The 16,396-nt window shown below is 42.2% G+C and overlaps 1 protein-coding gene across 2 annotated transcripts in view; it reads right to left on the bottom strand.

The window, feature by feature from the left end:
- The window catches only part of MAP7D3 (MAP7 domain containing 3), a 43,223-nt gene extending 29,235 nt beyond the window's left edge, over positions 1–13,988 (bottom strand). For both annotated transcript variants that reach the window (XM_039722511.1, XM_039722512.1), the window contains exons 1-3: positions 13,843–13,988; positions 949–1,044; positions 83–163 (exon numbers count right to left, since the gene is read on the bottom strand). In XM_039722511.1, coding sequence (XP_039578445.1) covers positions 83–163; positions 949–1,044; positions 13,843–13,921 — 256 coding nt within the window. In that variant the 5' untranslated portion in view covers positions 13,922–13,988. The remainder of the gene's footprint in view (positions 1–82; positions 164–948; positions 1,045–13,842) is intronic.
- Between the last annotated feature and the right edge of the window lie 2,408 nt (positions 13,989–16,396).

The raw sequence follows: 16,396 nt of genomic DNA, 5'->3' as shown, positions 1-16,396 counted from the left end.
CAAAATATGGAGTAAGGGGGACAGTAATTCCTTGAATAGAAACATTCTAGAAAATGATATTTTAAGTGAAACACAAAAATACCATGCTGCTTTTCCCGCTCTTCTCTACGCTCCCTGGCCAGTCTTTGCCTTTCTTCTGTTCTTAGCATGGAACCATCTATCACTGTCAAAACAAAAATTGAAGACACATAATTGGCAATGACTTGGAACATTCAAATTGAAATAAAATGTCAAAAGTCTTTACTATCAAAAGAAGAATAAAATTTCCTGAGAGATGCACACACCACCAAATCACTGCACACTCTACACAGAGATTAAAGACACCATCTGAAAAATTCATAGAAAGCTGAACATCCTCCTCTTCTCCTTTTCCATTCCCTCACAATACTATTTTTAACAGGTGCAACAGAAAGCAGACATCATATTAAAGGCTCAATAGGTACAGTCAAAGGAAAGCCTAAGAAGTCAGACGTGTGAGAACATATCCTATTCCAAATCCAGCCCTGATCCTCATTCTTGTACATATTAACTCCCATGAACAAGAATGACAGGAATTTAGGAAAATGTAATCTGGGAACAGATAGTTCACCTGCCATTCCAAATTCAGAGCACTGTAGGACAGCTCATTTGCAGAACCAAGACTTAAGCAGTCTTTGCAGGTATAAAAACTTGAATTTCAGCAAGAAGTGAGCTGGTAACTTGCCCAGTTACCATCACTTATCTTTGCTGTCATGCCCTGCTTACAAGACAGGCAACTTCAACTGAACTCTGAGCCAATCTAAACCAGAAATCTGTCATCAAAACCAGACCTACAAACTATCTACCAGGTGCTCTGGTCCTCCTGAAGAAAGAGCACCAAACTTTTCTCTACGTAAGTTCTTTTCAATCCCTATTAACCCTCCCTTGTGAGCCCAGCACTTCATGAAGAGCAATGACCTGTAATTATACCTGGTTTAGTTGCTGTCTTTATTGAGGTCTGGACTGCAAGAGGGCTAATGCCACTTTGGCTTCTTCTTTCTTCTGCTATGGCTTGGGCTGCAGCAACTGTGAGAAAGAATCAATCCACATTAAGAAAAGCTCTACAACTGAAACTCATTAAATAAATATCTAAAATAAATACATAAAATTCTACTTGAGGTCACTGATGCTTTTATTAAATAACTAACTGGAGGCTGCTCAACTTGTAAGGAAAAACTTGCCAAATGAGACTTGAGACCTGGCACAGCTTTTTGTTGTAAAAACATTTATCAAACCTTATGTTTTAAGACTATAGAGTTTCAAAGATTAAACTTACTAAAACAAACTCCATTACTTTGCAAAGTTATATGTGACTTAGACTTAATAACAGAAACTCTTTGTTACCACATGAGCATTTGTGGGCTGCACACATGTATGTAATAGCCCATTAGCACTGCTAGAATCACATTCTGATGAGACCCAAGCAGGGAGAGGTCCGTGAAGACCTGTCATTACTTCATGACATGAAAGACAAAGGGGATTAGCTGCATAAAGTAAACCATTGAGGGATGCTTACAACACACTTCTGAAACTGGATCTTCAAAAATAAATTTTAATTATAAATTAGACTCCAAAACAGTAAATTGAGCATTTGTGCAGAGACCCATTCACCTTATCTGAGTTTCACCAAGGTGACTTCACCCAAATGCAGGGCTACAACTCACAGATAATCACACAGAAAGGAAATATTACCAATATTAATTTTGCTAAATAACAAAACCCATTAAAAGTCAGGGAAACTAATTTACTGTATCACTCTCCCCAGATTTTCTTTGTTTTGGTATGAACTTTCACTAATCACCTCGCAGGGTGTGAAGAGCTCCAGGGAAAGCAGGCAGGGCAACCTGTAAGACAGCACTACCCCAGTGCCTTGCACAGCTCCAACAGAAGTGTCCCCACACTGCCACCCTGCTCCCACCTTGCCTGACAGACCCTGGGAGCTCAGCTGCTTCCATGGAAAAGCCCAGCTTCAGGGGAAGCAAGGGAACACAACCCAGAACACATGAGAAAGTTGAGGCCAGTTTTACACAGAAAAGGCAAATCCACACAAGGAACACGTAAGGTGCTGTGATCTCAGCCAGAACATGAAGGACCAATGGTACAAATTGCTGTTATATTTTAAAAAGGAGACTACAACTTTGCCAGTGATCTGACTTCCCTTTAATAAGAGGAGTGCAGCATGCAAAAGAGGAAGGAAGAGTCTCCCTGTTCTCCATGCATTGCCATGACAACTAGTTGTGTCATGGTAATAACCCTCCCTGAGGCTGTGCCCAAGAACAATCACCTCAAAGTGTTTAATCCCATGTGATTTCAGTGATAAATGCTGATTACAATACTTATTCAGCAATTCTAAATTGTCACCCGCAGCTGTTGCCATGTCTTGAATTATTTTTCAATGCAGCAGCAAACAAAAGTCTTCCTCAACCCCATCCTATACATCTCTGAGGCTCTTTTCACACGAGCCAGAGACCAGATATACTACAACACAATGAGATTACCAACTGGCAAAAAACAGCTTAAAAAAGGCTCACTGTTTTTTCACTCTCTAGATCAGACAAGTCAGACAAAATTCTGATTTTTTACACTGTTGCATGTCACATGGATGGGAATCCAGCCCAAAAAAACACCAAGTGGAGAACAACAGAATTATCTATTCTAACACAAATAGAAGTGAAAACAGCCAGAGGAAAAGCAGCCCTCTGCAGGTGCTCTGAGAGCAGCAATGTACAAGCAGGGCATTCATATCCAATGACACCTCTGTACACCACAGAGCCTGAAGGAACATAAGCTTCTTCAAATACCACTTAGATTTCAGACAAATACAGAAATCCAGGTACATCTTTCCTCAAGGGAGGACACAGAGGTGCCCAGGAAGCCTGAGCCAACTTAACCCAGGCAGGAAATTATCCCAACAGAACAAAGTCACTCTGCACCTAAACCAGCTTCAGTTAAGTCAAACACTGGAATTTTGCCTCAACTCTCCAAGTTTAAATATGCAAATTTCCATAACAAAGTTATAGTAAGAAGCAACCTGCAATTAAACAGGTACAATATTAATTTTATTTTACTTGCAAAAGTATTTTACTATTGGAAATCTTGCTGAACGAAGCAGCTATAATAGATACGGGGGATTTTGTATTTATTTACTCAGTCAAAAATAAATGTACAGTTGGAATAATGTTTATTATTATAAGGCATTGATTTAAAAATGTGTTACATCTGCAAAGCAATTAGTCAGTTTATTTTAATTAATTCAGGTTGCAAAAGATTACTTGAGATTCTCTAAGACAGGAAAGTGGGTTACAAAAACAGTTCAGCTTGAAGAGGACACAGAGGTGAAAAAACTCTAGAAATACCAGAGGACTCTGCACATCAAGGTTTTTTGCATGTCAAATAAAATATTTTATGTCCACTCCTTCAATGCTTCATTATTTGCACAGAAACAATGTGCTTACACATTTGAAAGTAGCAGGTTTAGTGCACAAGGTGTGCACCTCCATGTCACATGGATGTGATCCATTTAACCAACAGAAAGCCAGAATCAAACCTCAACTGGGGATCTGAACAGAAGATTAATAAAAGGGGAACAGACATCACCTTAGATACATTCCTGAGATAGGTGAGCTCAATTTCACCAAGTTCCTAGTCAACAGACAGGTTTTATGGCCCTTGACAATTTCATGGTAAATTTACAATACAAAACTGTGATTTTCAAAGTCCACATTTTACTGCAGTAAAGGAAAATGCATTGCATACTGTTGTACTATGCAACCTTTAAGAAATACCTATCTTATTTTGCTTTGATATGATAAAATAAACCTTAATAATTAATATATTTAAAAGTTTTTTGGCACAGATACCTATAATTTCTCTGCCTAGTTTTCCATAATGAATGTAGCAGTCTGCTATGGAGTGAAGCTTCATGGAAAAGAATTTTCCACAAAATATATCTCTACAAAATACAGAGCCTAATACCTCTGAAATGACTCAGGATACCCCAGAACAGGAAACCAGTTAACTACCATTTCACTAGAATCTGTGTCACATGTTGCATTAATGGGGGGGTGCCTTCATGGACATATTAAGCAAACTCCCTAGAGAGGAAAAATTCTCTTAGAGTCAAATTATATCTCATTTCTATTCTGAGCTTGCCCTCCCACAGTAGTCTTTCACAACAATATTTTGTGATCAGCATGATTTGTGTGTTTATTTTACAGTAAACTACCTTTAAGTGCTCCAGGTAAAATTAATAAAAAATATAATCCATGCATGAGGCTAATAATAATATCTGCATTCATGCATAATAAAATAGAGCTATTTGAACCATGAAATGATTACGTAATTTGGGAAGCAGTTTTCCTTCTGCGCCCTCATCATCATTTAGCACCCCAGGTCTGGCCAAGCACCTCAGAGATAAACCAAAGCCACAGAAGCACCAGGAGGTGATATTCCAGACAAATCCAACTCTCCCAATTTCACTTCCAGCTCACGATCCACTGACAGTGCAGGTGCTGAGGTGCCTCCCTCACACTGAGCACGACTTCCCTTCCCTGATCAGGTTTCCAATATGCCCTGAAGAGACCGGTGCTAAAAATAAACCTTGATTTCTATTTCAACCCCTGCACACGGCTAATACCCTTGGCCCCTGCCAAGGCTGGCAAAGAACCCGCTGCTGTTCTTAGTAAACCTCATTAGGGACTGAAGCAGCTCCATCCCTTCACCCAGGCCTTCCATCCCATCTCCTGCCCCGTGTCCGCGCTCTGCCCCTCGCGCTTCCCTTCCCTTGCGGAACTACAGAGGAGAGCAGAATGTGCTGACCTTCACAGCAATCCTCCTGCTGCTTATGATTTAATGACTCGTTATGCAAAGCAAACAAAAAATCACAGACTAAGCTTCTGAAATGGGGCTTTTAGGAGGGCTCCAGAACCTTAAACATTGTTATGATTCTAAGTGTGTCCATAAAAGTTTAAAGTGGATAACAAGAAGCCAATAAGCAACCCATGAATCAAAAGTGAACCTTCCAGCAAAATATCTTTGATTTTATAGCATACTGTGCCAAATCTGAAGTCTCCATTTTTGTCTTGTTCCACTACAGAAGCTACTGTTTGCCAATAAATGTTCAGATCCTTTAAATAAGTTTTGTACATAGTTTCAGGAAAGATGAGGAAAGTCAGCATTCAAGTTTGAGATTTCCATGCACTACCTTTTAAGCTGATTTCCACTCATTAATTAACATAGGCTAACACAAACAGATGCAAGATCATATGTTTGAAGCTTTAAGAAAAATCAGGTATGGTATTGGTTTTTACACCACAGTTCCTTGTTCAGACGACACCAGAGGAAGGATGCACCTTCACACAAACAAGTGGACAACACAGAAAGCTCCTAATGATGAAGAGAAAGCCCTCTCTGTGTGCATTCCTCTTCTCCCTGTTTCCCCCTTTTCTGTCTTTCCCCGTTGATCCTCACATCCCATCTCTGGGCTGCAAGGACTGACAGGCTCCACAAACAAACACGTGAGCTTCCCTGTGGGCACCTTCTGACGGACCAGCTGGGAGGCAGATGGTTCTCCTGTTTTGTCTGGGCAGCCACCAGATGGAAAGCACAGAGATCTCCAGAAAGCAGTGCACACTTCAGCAGGCTTGAAGAGCTTCCTCTTGTCTTATCCCTATCCCAGACTCCATTTCAAACTTTGTCCTACATTTATTCCCTACATGGGATACCTATTTTACTACCTTTATGTGCTTTCCTCCCTTTAAGACCATTTCCTCAGCTAATTCTGTACAACATTCTGGTTTTGCTCCCAAAGCTCAAGGCAGTCCTGGGTGATTCCTTCAGTTCATCACAAGTGTTGATCCCACTGGAAAACCCAACACAAGCATTCCTTTGCAGTATATGAGTTAGCAGCTCCACAAGTAAGTACATGACACATACTTGCAAGAACTTAAGTTTTTACTTATCTTCAAACATCCACATTCAGATTAAGACCCAGAAATATTTTTTTTAAATCACATAATTAACAAAATTACTTATTTCTTATAAGGAAACCTGCAAAGATACAGCTGAAGCAATCTCAGACATATTATGATACTCATACTATGTACTCAGCCTAGGGCATGACCAGAAAGGCACCAGGACGGTTGCTGGTTAATTTTTGCATTGATCTCTGCACACTTTGCTCCAGGGGAAAGCACATAATCTCAACCAAACTTGACTGTAATATAAGCACAGACCAAGGCATTGAAATTTGTCCTTAACAGAATTAGCAGCCATCTCCAGAAACTTTCTACAGTCAGAGATGCTACAGCATTGCTCAACAGCCACACCATCCTCAGTACCTTCAGATGTCTGAACACTACTGAAAACACATCTGTGGAGTCTCACTGACTCCCACTGCCACTTATGCTCTTATTTTAACCTCACTTACACTGCCCAGCCATGGGTTATGCTTCTTGCTATTTAATGCAAAAACCAACTTCTAGCACAATAAATATTATATATAAGTATTATACATATTATATTATAATAAGTATTATACAATGCTTAGACAGGACAAGACATGTCACCAGCTCTTGCAGAAGCCATCCTAAGGTTAGTAAGAAGCACTGTCTGTGCTGTGCACACGGGTCTGACAAGCTAAATCCATCTCCTTCTCTAGAAAAGACACCTGGCTTCCACAATTTGGGGTTCTTTATTACTGAGGTGTGTTATTATTAATATTTTGAAAGAAATTAAGTGGAATGACAGCAGAAACTCCACTCTCACAAAGACCCTTGTGAACCTTCCCAAGTTTAGCTGAAATATTTACCTGTTTCTGCATACTGGAAATTCCAAAGTATCCTAATTCACAGGACTAAAATGAAAGCAGTCTACACAATGAATATGCCCTTAGATAATTTCAAGTGGATTTGTTGTGAAATTTACTAGTTATGTGACATCAATGCTTATACATACAGATTTAACACTCTCAACTAGACAGAATTAGATACAGGTCTAACAGCTACAGAGGGACCCAAAAGGTAAAATGGAAGATTATCAATAACTAGTGTGCTGTACAAATAATTTTCTCTATTTAACAGCATTGCCCAGTGCCTCAGGAGCACATATCTTGTCCCTCAATGCAGGACTGGCTTCACAGATGCCAGAGCAGTCCCACTTGAGCCTCCCCTGCACAGCTCAGTTCCCACTGGAATTCCAGCTCGAGCACTGGCAAAAACTCCAGACAGAAATCAGCTCTCTGCTTTACTCCTCCAGCTCCAGGGGCTGCCTAACACTGACTCCTCTTCACACTCCTGCAAGCCATGGCAAAAAAGCAACTTCAAGACAAACCCTTGCTCTCTTCTCTGATTTCACATCTGTTTTTTTCATTGTATTGTTTCTTTCTCTTGCCGTGCACTATCCGTAGCACTGGCAAGAGCTAACTTCTCTCCACGACTTCCCTCTTTCCTGAACAGTCTGGGGTTTTTTGCTTGCTAGAAGCATGGCCTTGAAAACGCTTTTGTCCTGTTGTTTGCAGGCTGTGGCTATTGTTTAATTCACCCAGCCCAAACAATGCCAGCCCAGACCACAGCCTAGCACTGCGAGTCACAACGGGCTCCAGACAAACCCTGGGAAAACTCCATTTTGAGCTTTCTTTTGGTGCAAGGATAACAGCTCCTTTACAAGACAGCAGTGGAAACTACTGCTTTTACTTTTTACACTTGATGAATTTCTCATGGAAAATTTAGAGCTCATTCAAACACTGTGTGTTTCAGAAGGAAAGACTAGTGTTGGCATTTACTCCCAACAAGCCAGTCTCAAATCAAACTACGCAACACAGAAAGTGCTGCAGGACACTGACAGGTCCACAGTGTGTTTAATGCAGCAAACCCTCTGTCTAAAGCAGAAAAGGAAGGGGGATGTAAAATGTAAAAGGAAATAAACTGCAAATTTTCTTAAAGCTGTACAGTTCACGCAGCTAATTAAAAAATGAAGGCTGTGGGACACTCCACTACGTGCAATCTAAAACCCCAGCAAAGTAACCAAGAATCAATCCCTGCCCCAAAGAGCTTGAAGGATAAATGAAAAGTGGCAAATGGGTGTAAAAAAAGCAAGCAGGAAAAGGAAGTAAAGAAGCAAATAAAGAGACCATATTTCTTTCTAAATTCATTACTCAGTGGCAGAAAGTCTTTTAAAGAAATTTGAATGTGAGTATGGTGACACTCACTGATCTGGTCTGGAGATGAGTGTCCTTGGTTTTAATGTCCAGAACACAACATACAATAATAATGATCAACTCTGTGCTGCAAAAATGTTACTCTAGGAAGTCCTCTTGGCAAAACTAAACAGAGGATAAGGTTTGGGATTAATAAATTAATGAATTCTATTAAATTATTTTCTTTAAGTATAAAGATCCCTACACTATTTTTATATTCTTGTAGCCAAGCCTTCTTGGGCTTGGGAGAGGAATTTTAACACTTGGAGCTTTGAAACACTTGCCCAGAGAACAAGGCACTACAATATCTATTCTCCCTCCCAAGATTCAGGTCAGTGCATTTAAACAACAGAGAGTGTCTGTAAATTAAGAGTCAGTTAAGTACTCATAAAAGAGTATTTTAGAAGTTCCCTGTGAATGATGAAGGCAAAAAAACACTATGGGAAAAGAGAGAGGTACTCTGAGCATGACCAGTGGTAACTGTTTTCTTCAAAGGCAACATCAGCTGGGGATCCTTCACCTGCAAAGCAGAACTTCCAAACTGACTGGAACATAAAAATAATTCAGATGAAAACAAATGTCAAGCAACCACATCAGCCTTCCTTAAAAGCAAAGGCTTGTGTCCCTTTATGCACAGGCATTATGCAGCACAGTGCAAGTTTCTGTCTCTTTCAAACAAAAACAATTCTGAGCAACACTTTTTTCTTCCATGAACCCCACACTCCAAAACACTTAAACCACCAGCATCTAGAAAGGTTTTGATTATTGGACAGGCATATGCAAACACACTGAAAGCATATCATCAATTAAGATTAACCTGGTTGTAAGCTGCATAATTGGAAGCTAAATGGGACTAATTTATTTGTGGCAGACAAGAAATTTGCAGTCCCGGTTGGATTTTAAAGTACCACAAGTAATCCGATAAGTCATATTCACAGAAGTCATTAAAATTGCATGCTCAGAATTTTATTTGTCAGGGTGTCCTTTCACAAGAGGTCTGCAAGCATCTCCAATTATTTAATCAAATTTAAAGACAACCAGCACATTTTGATTCCCCTACTATTATGACTAACCTAGATTATTTTTCCATTTATCTTACAGTAACCCTTCTTTATTCTCTTATCACCTTTAAGAACTGAAAATTAATAATAGCATATCAGTATTCCTGTTTTCTTTTTGAAAAACACAATTGTACAAAGAAGCAGCAGTCCTTAATTCCAGCCACATTTTAAGACCACGCAGTTAGGGACAGTGCAAGCCACAGCATCTCTGGGCTCTCACCATTGGAGTTATGACCCTCGCAAGTCATTATTTCCTAAACAGCTTCATCTGAACTGAAGCATGGAAGCCAAATTTATATTTTGCAATTTCAACACATGAAGAAATATGTAGAGAATGGAACACTCTACATAAGAAACTGAAAAAAAAATATGCTGTATATGCACACGATTTGGATAATTTTTTTGTTTGTTTGCTTTTTTCTCCTTACAGCAAGGAGGATATCTCTCCTGAATGTATTTGGAGAAATCTCAAGAATTTAAAGTTTTAAATTCAAATAAAATCTTTTATAAACCACTTACAACTGGAAGTAGTCTTCAGAATGCTAAGCACCTAAATACACAGCATTCATCTTTCTGAATCAGCATGAAATTATCCCTACCCTGTATGATTGTATTTCCCTGAACAAAAAGAAAATTAAATTAGAGCTCATAGCCATCACAATTACATTAAGTTCTCAGCCTGATTTGGGAATGTTCTCTCACCACCGAGATCTACATGAAATCCAATTTCTGTGCTGTTCTTTGCACTTATTGCTTTGGCACTCTGCAAAGCAGTCTTACTACTTCCATGCAGGGAAAAAAGTTGAAGCACAAAAGACCCTTAGAACTTCCTCCAAAGTTCTGAGGAGTTTGACAAATCAAGAAACTGAAGTCAGCCCCAGTGATCTGAATGCCCCAGTGATGGGCTGCCTTTGCTCTGCAGATGGGACCTGTACCAGTCACTCATTCAAACATCACCAAGTAGGACAACAGCTGAATGCCCAAGATGCTTTTCATGCAGCACTCCCACATTGTGAGAAACCTGGCAAAGAAATGGTTTCCTTGTCTTGATGCTTCCCAGGCAAGATCTGAAGCCCACCTCTACTGACACCCACACTGCAAATCCCAAAGGCTTTCGAGGATCCAAATTCATAAGTAAATTCCTTCTATCTTCCAGCAAGCAGCTCTGACACACAGGTCAGCTCCTCAACTGTCTGACAGATGCTTCTGGATCCCAAATAACTTCCTCTGACCATCTCCTGTTGTGGGACCAAGACTGTACCCAAAAGCTCTCTAGTGCTCCTACAGGTGTTGGTACAAACTTGTGTTCTTATTTTTGTTTTTAACTCTTATCTAGAGACCAGATAAATCTGTGCATGTCCCTGACTATTTGCTTGAGCAATGAAGTTGCACTATCAGTTATCCATCCATCCTTCTTGTCATGCCAATTCTGTGTTCATGCACTTGGTAAAGCTGTTGCTAAAAACTGTGGTCTGGGAAAAGTGGACAAAGCCAGGACAGTGCCACTTCCACAGGGAAAAAAACTGATTACATGGAATGAAGCTGTTGTTTTATCAGAATACTTCCAACCAAACTGGGACCTGCAGCTCATGGAATTTATGCCTGCAGCTAGATTTGTTGAAAAAGGCACTTTATTTTTTTCCCCAAACTTGAGACAGGTTTCCCAAAAGATGATGCAGATCTTGGAAAGGAAAATATGTATGAACAGCATTTAAATATACTGTTTTGAGCAACCTTTGTAACAGCAATTCAATACATGAGTGGAAACTCTGGCAATAACGCAGGATTACCAAGCTCTGGTAAAAAAACCCCAACATTCTACCACCCATACTATGAAAAACAGGAGTTTTCAGTATTCCAGTGAAAATGAAGACAATAAATGTAGGGTACAGCAGCTTAAATGACAGGTATTTTTCCTCTGATTACCCACGCTACTCAGAAAACCACACTTACTGGATAAACCACAAATACCCGACTATTCCCCTCTTCTCACATCTTAACAAGCTCAGCAGTGCTTATGGCATTAGAATAGGATCAAAAATTCCTCTTCTTCCCTGAGGGATAACAGCAGCAAGCATGGGTAACAAAAATGGGGTAAGCAGCTGCCATCTATGCACTGCTGGTTCAGTGTACAACTACAATTAATTTCTAATGTTAAGTGATGTTCAGAAACCTTAACTGCCTTCCAGTTGTACCTTAACTGCCTTCTAGTTGTGGTAGCAGATTCTGTTTTTTGTCATCCACATAAAGGAAATAAGATTGGACAAGTGTGTCAGGGCAGAAAATTATTACAAAGGAACTGCAGAACTGGCACTGCAGGCATGAGTTGGCCTGCAGAATCTTAATTACGAGTGATACTCTCTCAAAGAAGGAGAAACACCTTTTCTTTACCTCAACACCAGACTGAATTTAAGAGAATATTTTTTCTGCCAAACACACAAAATTGGAAGTTAGTTACAAGTGGCACCATGGGATTCTACGTGTGCAAGCACCAATCACCCACAGAGCAAAGCAGTAGCAAGAGGCTGGTCACAGAGAGCAGAAGTGAACAGAACAAGAGCCCAGAAGTGTCCTTTAATAAGGACCCAAAGGTACCTATACAGGAGGTGACTATACAAACAGCAGGTAAACACACCTCTTAGCCAGGCTGCCAGAAAAAGCTGTGGTTTCTCAGCAAGATTCTCTTTATTTATTGTCTTTAAACGTGAGATTCCCAGACACAAGTTCACTCACAAACGGCCGAAGGCACACAACACTGCATTTATTTTGCATAGATGTTTGTTCTCCAGACTGATTAAGACAGCAAAGCACACAGCTGCCCACAGAGCAGAAAGTGGGGCCAAGCATTCTTGTTAGCAGGTATTTTGAAGTGAGGAGTCCCCCCACGCAGCCCAGTGAGCTCAGACAGGCAGGAAGTTCTATCCCTCCCCAAACACGCCGAAGGGGAGCGTGGGACTGAACATAGAGGTTCCTTCGGGTGTCTTTTTTTATTTTTTCCCTACATCTTCTCCAAACAGCTGCGATATCAGACTTGGCTGCTGCTCACAACTTCTCCAAAGAGCAGCAAATACTGTGGCAAATTATCCTGCATTTTCCACCGCCAACCACTGGATTGCAAGGATGATTTCTAAACATCATTTGCTCTCTCCAGGGAGTGCTACTGACTAAAAGTCGGGAGCAGAGCTGCAGCAGCCTGCGAGCCCACAGACAGCATTGATTCACTGCACATTAGCACCGAGTTTATCTTTGAGCACATAACAGCTACAAATGCATTCTGTGTACACTGAAGTTCAGATTCTGGTTCAGTGACTTCTACCCCCTCAGGGAAAAAAATTCAAGGTCTAGCCTTTCCAGGATCTAGGGAGGGGGGTTGTTTTTACAACACGACGTGCATATTACAGCATGTGCATATCTGAAGGGAGACGGAGCTGCCTGGCCCAAGGGGCATTTCCTCTCTGATTTTGGGACTAAATCTAGGTCATGACAGCTGTAAGCAAATATGGGTGCCCATCCTTAAAAAACTTAGCAGCCACCATGTAAGTGCATCCCATATGCAAAATAAAATTCTGCAGTTCTAGCAGGAAGAATAAGGTTCAAACAGACACAGCCTTTTCAGGTGAGAAGTGCTATCTTTCGGCAGATCTTTATCATTCTGGAGCATGAAACCGTCTTAATTTTGAAACAGAAACAAAAAGTAATTAAATAGTATTTCCAACACCCAACACACTGAAGAAGAATGCCAGATGAGAGTTGTGCATTCAGGACCCTTTGCCAGCACTCCTCTTTATGTAATTACACAGATCCACTGAAAATAACCATGCAAGAAGCTCTCAAGAGTAGTTGCTGCACCTAGTCCTAGTCAGTTAGCTTAGATCAAACCACAAGTCTCTCTTTTTTTTTCTTTTTTTTTTTTTGTGACTGGGATAAGTAAATGTTTATTTTTTCTAATGGCTCACCCACAAAGCTTTTACATGGAGATGTACCACGAAATGTTGCTGCAAACACCTATCGTGCATGCACAATACTCGTTGCAGAGTATATTATTATTAAGGATCTTAAGAATAAACAGGCACATAAGCAAGGGCAAAGACAAAACCAAAGCAAAGCTTCTTCAGATCTCTTATAAAAACAGTTTTTAAAAAAGTGAAAAATAAAATAGGGAATTATTCAGTCTTTGATTAGAAATCAGTGCCAGTGGCTGTCTCTGCCTTCTGCACTCGGGACGGAACACATCGCTGGGGGGCAAACGCTCTGAAAGCAAGAGCCAGCACAGACACCGGCAAGTTGGAGAACCGGTGAAAAACGGGCGGCTCGCGGAACGCAGCCTCCCGCACCGCCGCCGAGCTGCGGGAGGTCCCGAGCCAGCAATCACCGCCCGGAGCTGCGGGAAAGCACGGCCGGGGCCGGGCAGCCCCGGCGGCCTCCACTCGCGGTGCCCCTTCCCCGCCCCGGGACGGGGCCGGGCGTCCAGCGGGGCGACCGGAGTGGGGGCAGCCGGGGCCAGCCGCGCCCTTGGGCCGCCGGACCCCCCCACACACCCCCGTGCTACCCCTCCCTGCCCGCTCTCACCCATCTGCTCCCGCAGCCCCTTCAAGGAGGAGGAGGAGGAGGAAGCGCAGGATGGGGGCGCCGCACCGCCCTCCGCCATCTTCAGCGCCGGGCCGCGGGAGTGCCGGGCGGGCCGCGGGGCGCGGGGCGCAGTGCGCAGGCTCCGCCCGCTCCCGCCCCGCCGGCACCGGGAGCGCTCCCGCGTCCATCCGGGGCGGCCGCGGCCGGCGCCGGGCGCTGCCTCGGGCTGCGCTTCCACAGGCACCGGGCTGCTGGAGCGGGTCCGGCCAGGGGCAGGGAACCTCCTGCAGGCACTGGGGAAGCTCCTGCAGGCCCTGGGGACCGAGTGTGATGAGCAGCGGCTGAGGGAGCCGGGGGCTCCGGGAGGCTCCGGGGGAACTCGTCACCCCTGACGGGAGCGTGTGGGGAGCTGGGGCCGGTCTGGTCTGCCGGGTCTGCACGGAGGGGACCGGAGGAAACGGCCTTAAACGGCGACAGCAGAGAGTCAGATTAGAGACAAGAAATCCGCTGTTGAGGTGGTCAGGTGTTGGAATAGGCTGCGCAAGGAGGAGATGGAGTCTCCGTCCCTGGAGGTGTTTAAGAGATGTCTGGATCTGGCACTTACTGATATGGTTTAGGATCATGGAATTGTCAAGGCTGGAAGAGCCCTTCAAGATCATCAAATCCAGCCACTGGCACTGCAACCACTAAACCACATCACCCAGTGCCAGATCCAGAAACCTCTTAAATATGCCTTTGGTTTAGTGGTTTAGGGGTTGAATATTTTGGATATTCTGTGAACATCTGCCAAAGGGGCCAATGGAATTGGCCACCCCACGGGAGCCATCGCGGTCCCCTGCTGGCCGGTGCTGAGGGGAGCCTGGCACTGCTGGCTCCCCAGACACCCCACATGGCAGGGGCAGTTTGTGTCCCCACAACTGCAAATGTCATCCCAACACTGCGAGGAGTTGGAACTGAATGGTCTTTAGTGTCCCTTCCAACCTAAACTGTGTTCTTAACCATGATGAATTGCCTCCCACTAGAGAGCTGTCAAGGAGAGATGCTGCTCTAGTTGGTTATCAATAAATTTGGGAACAATCTCATTTTGCCTCTGAGTTTGCACTCTGAGAAGAGTGAAGGCAAAGCAGCATCCATTGCCATTCCAAAGGATAGGCTCTTTGGGCCTTGTGCAGGAAACTCCCTTTGCAATCATGAACAGAAAGTTTGCCTGCCAGTGGGCCAAAAAAATAACCCCTAATTGTGATGAATGCAGAAAAAGTAGCAGTAAGATCAGGTAATATTTCAAGAGAACGAAAAATTAACCTTTTAAATGTTCCATGTAGGGCTCCATTTTAGTTTAAGTAATCTGAATATTCAGACCACAGACTTGCCCTGTTCCTTGTTGCTTTTTTTAATCTTAGCTATATATGTGTGCACAGAATCTGTCTGTTGTTTCCTCTCAGTATTAATAAAATGTCAGTTATTAGTAATAGTATTTAAAACTAAAGGGCAGCTAAAGGGGAAAAACCCCTACACTTTCAATGCCAAATTTCCTAGGTTTATAATATATGGTAATAACACCTTGCCACTTAGCAGTCTCCATGTCCTTTATACACATGCTGAAATCAAATTTCACCATTCCACTGAGAGACATTCAGATGTTATCCTCATTTTACAGATGAGAAGACTGAGTCATTGAAATCAAAGTCTCTGATTATGTCATGAACAAAGCAGCACAGCAAAAAAACCCTGCCCAGGTTACTTGATTCTTTGTTCTGTATTCATGTATTTTCCCATCTTCATTTAATCAGCAACTATCAGGAAATATCACCAAAATGGTTTGTATTGGCTCTCAACAGCATAAAGTACAATAGGTGTGGTATGAAAACATGGTCAAACTACCTGAGAGAATATAATTTTTATGTTTTGCAAGCCCCAAAAGTAATGTATGGCTATGGGGCTGTACTTTCCATATCTCTAATAATAAAATGTTCATTAATGTTTTGAGGTGCCTCTGAATTTTTATTAGGTTACAGTTATTTTCCTTAACTTTCCCATTTCTTTACCACACTGCGATAAAAGGGGTCAGAGTCTATTTATACATTTTTGTTCCTCTGAGAAAGATGAGATAACTGGCATGGGAGCAATCACACTGAAGGGGATGCTTGCAAACAGAATGGACAACTAAAATTCATTTTCAAATGAGATGGCATTTTCTTTTCTTTCCATTTCATCTGACACATACATGAGTGGTCTCATTGCTTGCAGTTTGACACGCCTGATATTCTGCACGTGCAAAGCTTCAGAGTAGAAGGTATGAATTACAGGAAGGGAAATAAACCAAGTGTTGCACACTCAGGATGTTTGTGGTGGTGCAGTGGAGGCTGTAAAGTTAAAATAAAAAGGCCAAGCACATATAAATTCATGAGAAATAAAAGGACTCTTGAGGTAAAAGTGGGCCATTGTCCCTCCCTGCTCTCCATGTATCTACATACTGCTTGACAAGCATACCTTTTATCTTTATCCTTTATACACAGGAACTGAGCTGAGAAAATCTGCCCCAAAAGGACTCTTG

The sequence above is a fragment of the Passer montanus genome, unplaced genomic scaffold (assembly GCF_014805655.1).
Source record: "Passer montanus isolate IOZ18808 unplaced genomic scaffold, ASM1480565v1 scaffold49, whole genome shotgun sequence".
Taxonomy (NCBI): Eukaryota; Metazoa; Chordata; class Aves; order Passeriformes; family Passeridae; genus Passer; species Passer montanus.
Note: the sequence above shows the minus strand (reverse complement) of the source record. Positions and strands in the feature narration are given on the sequence as shown.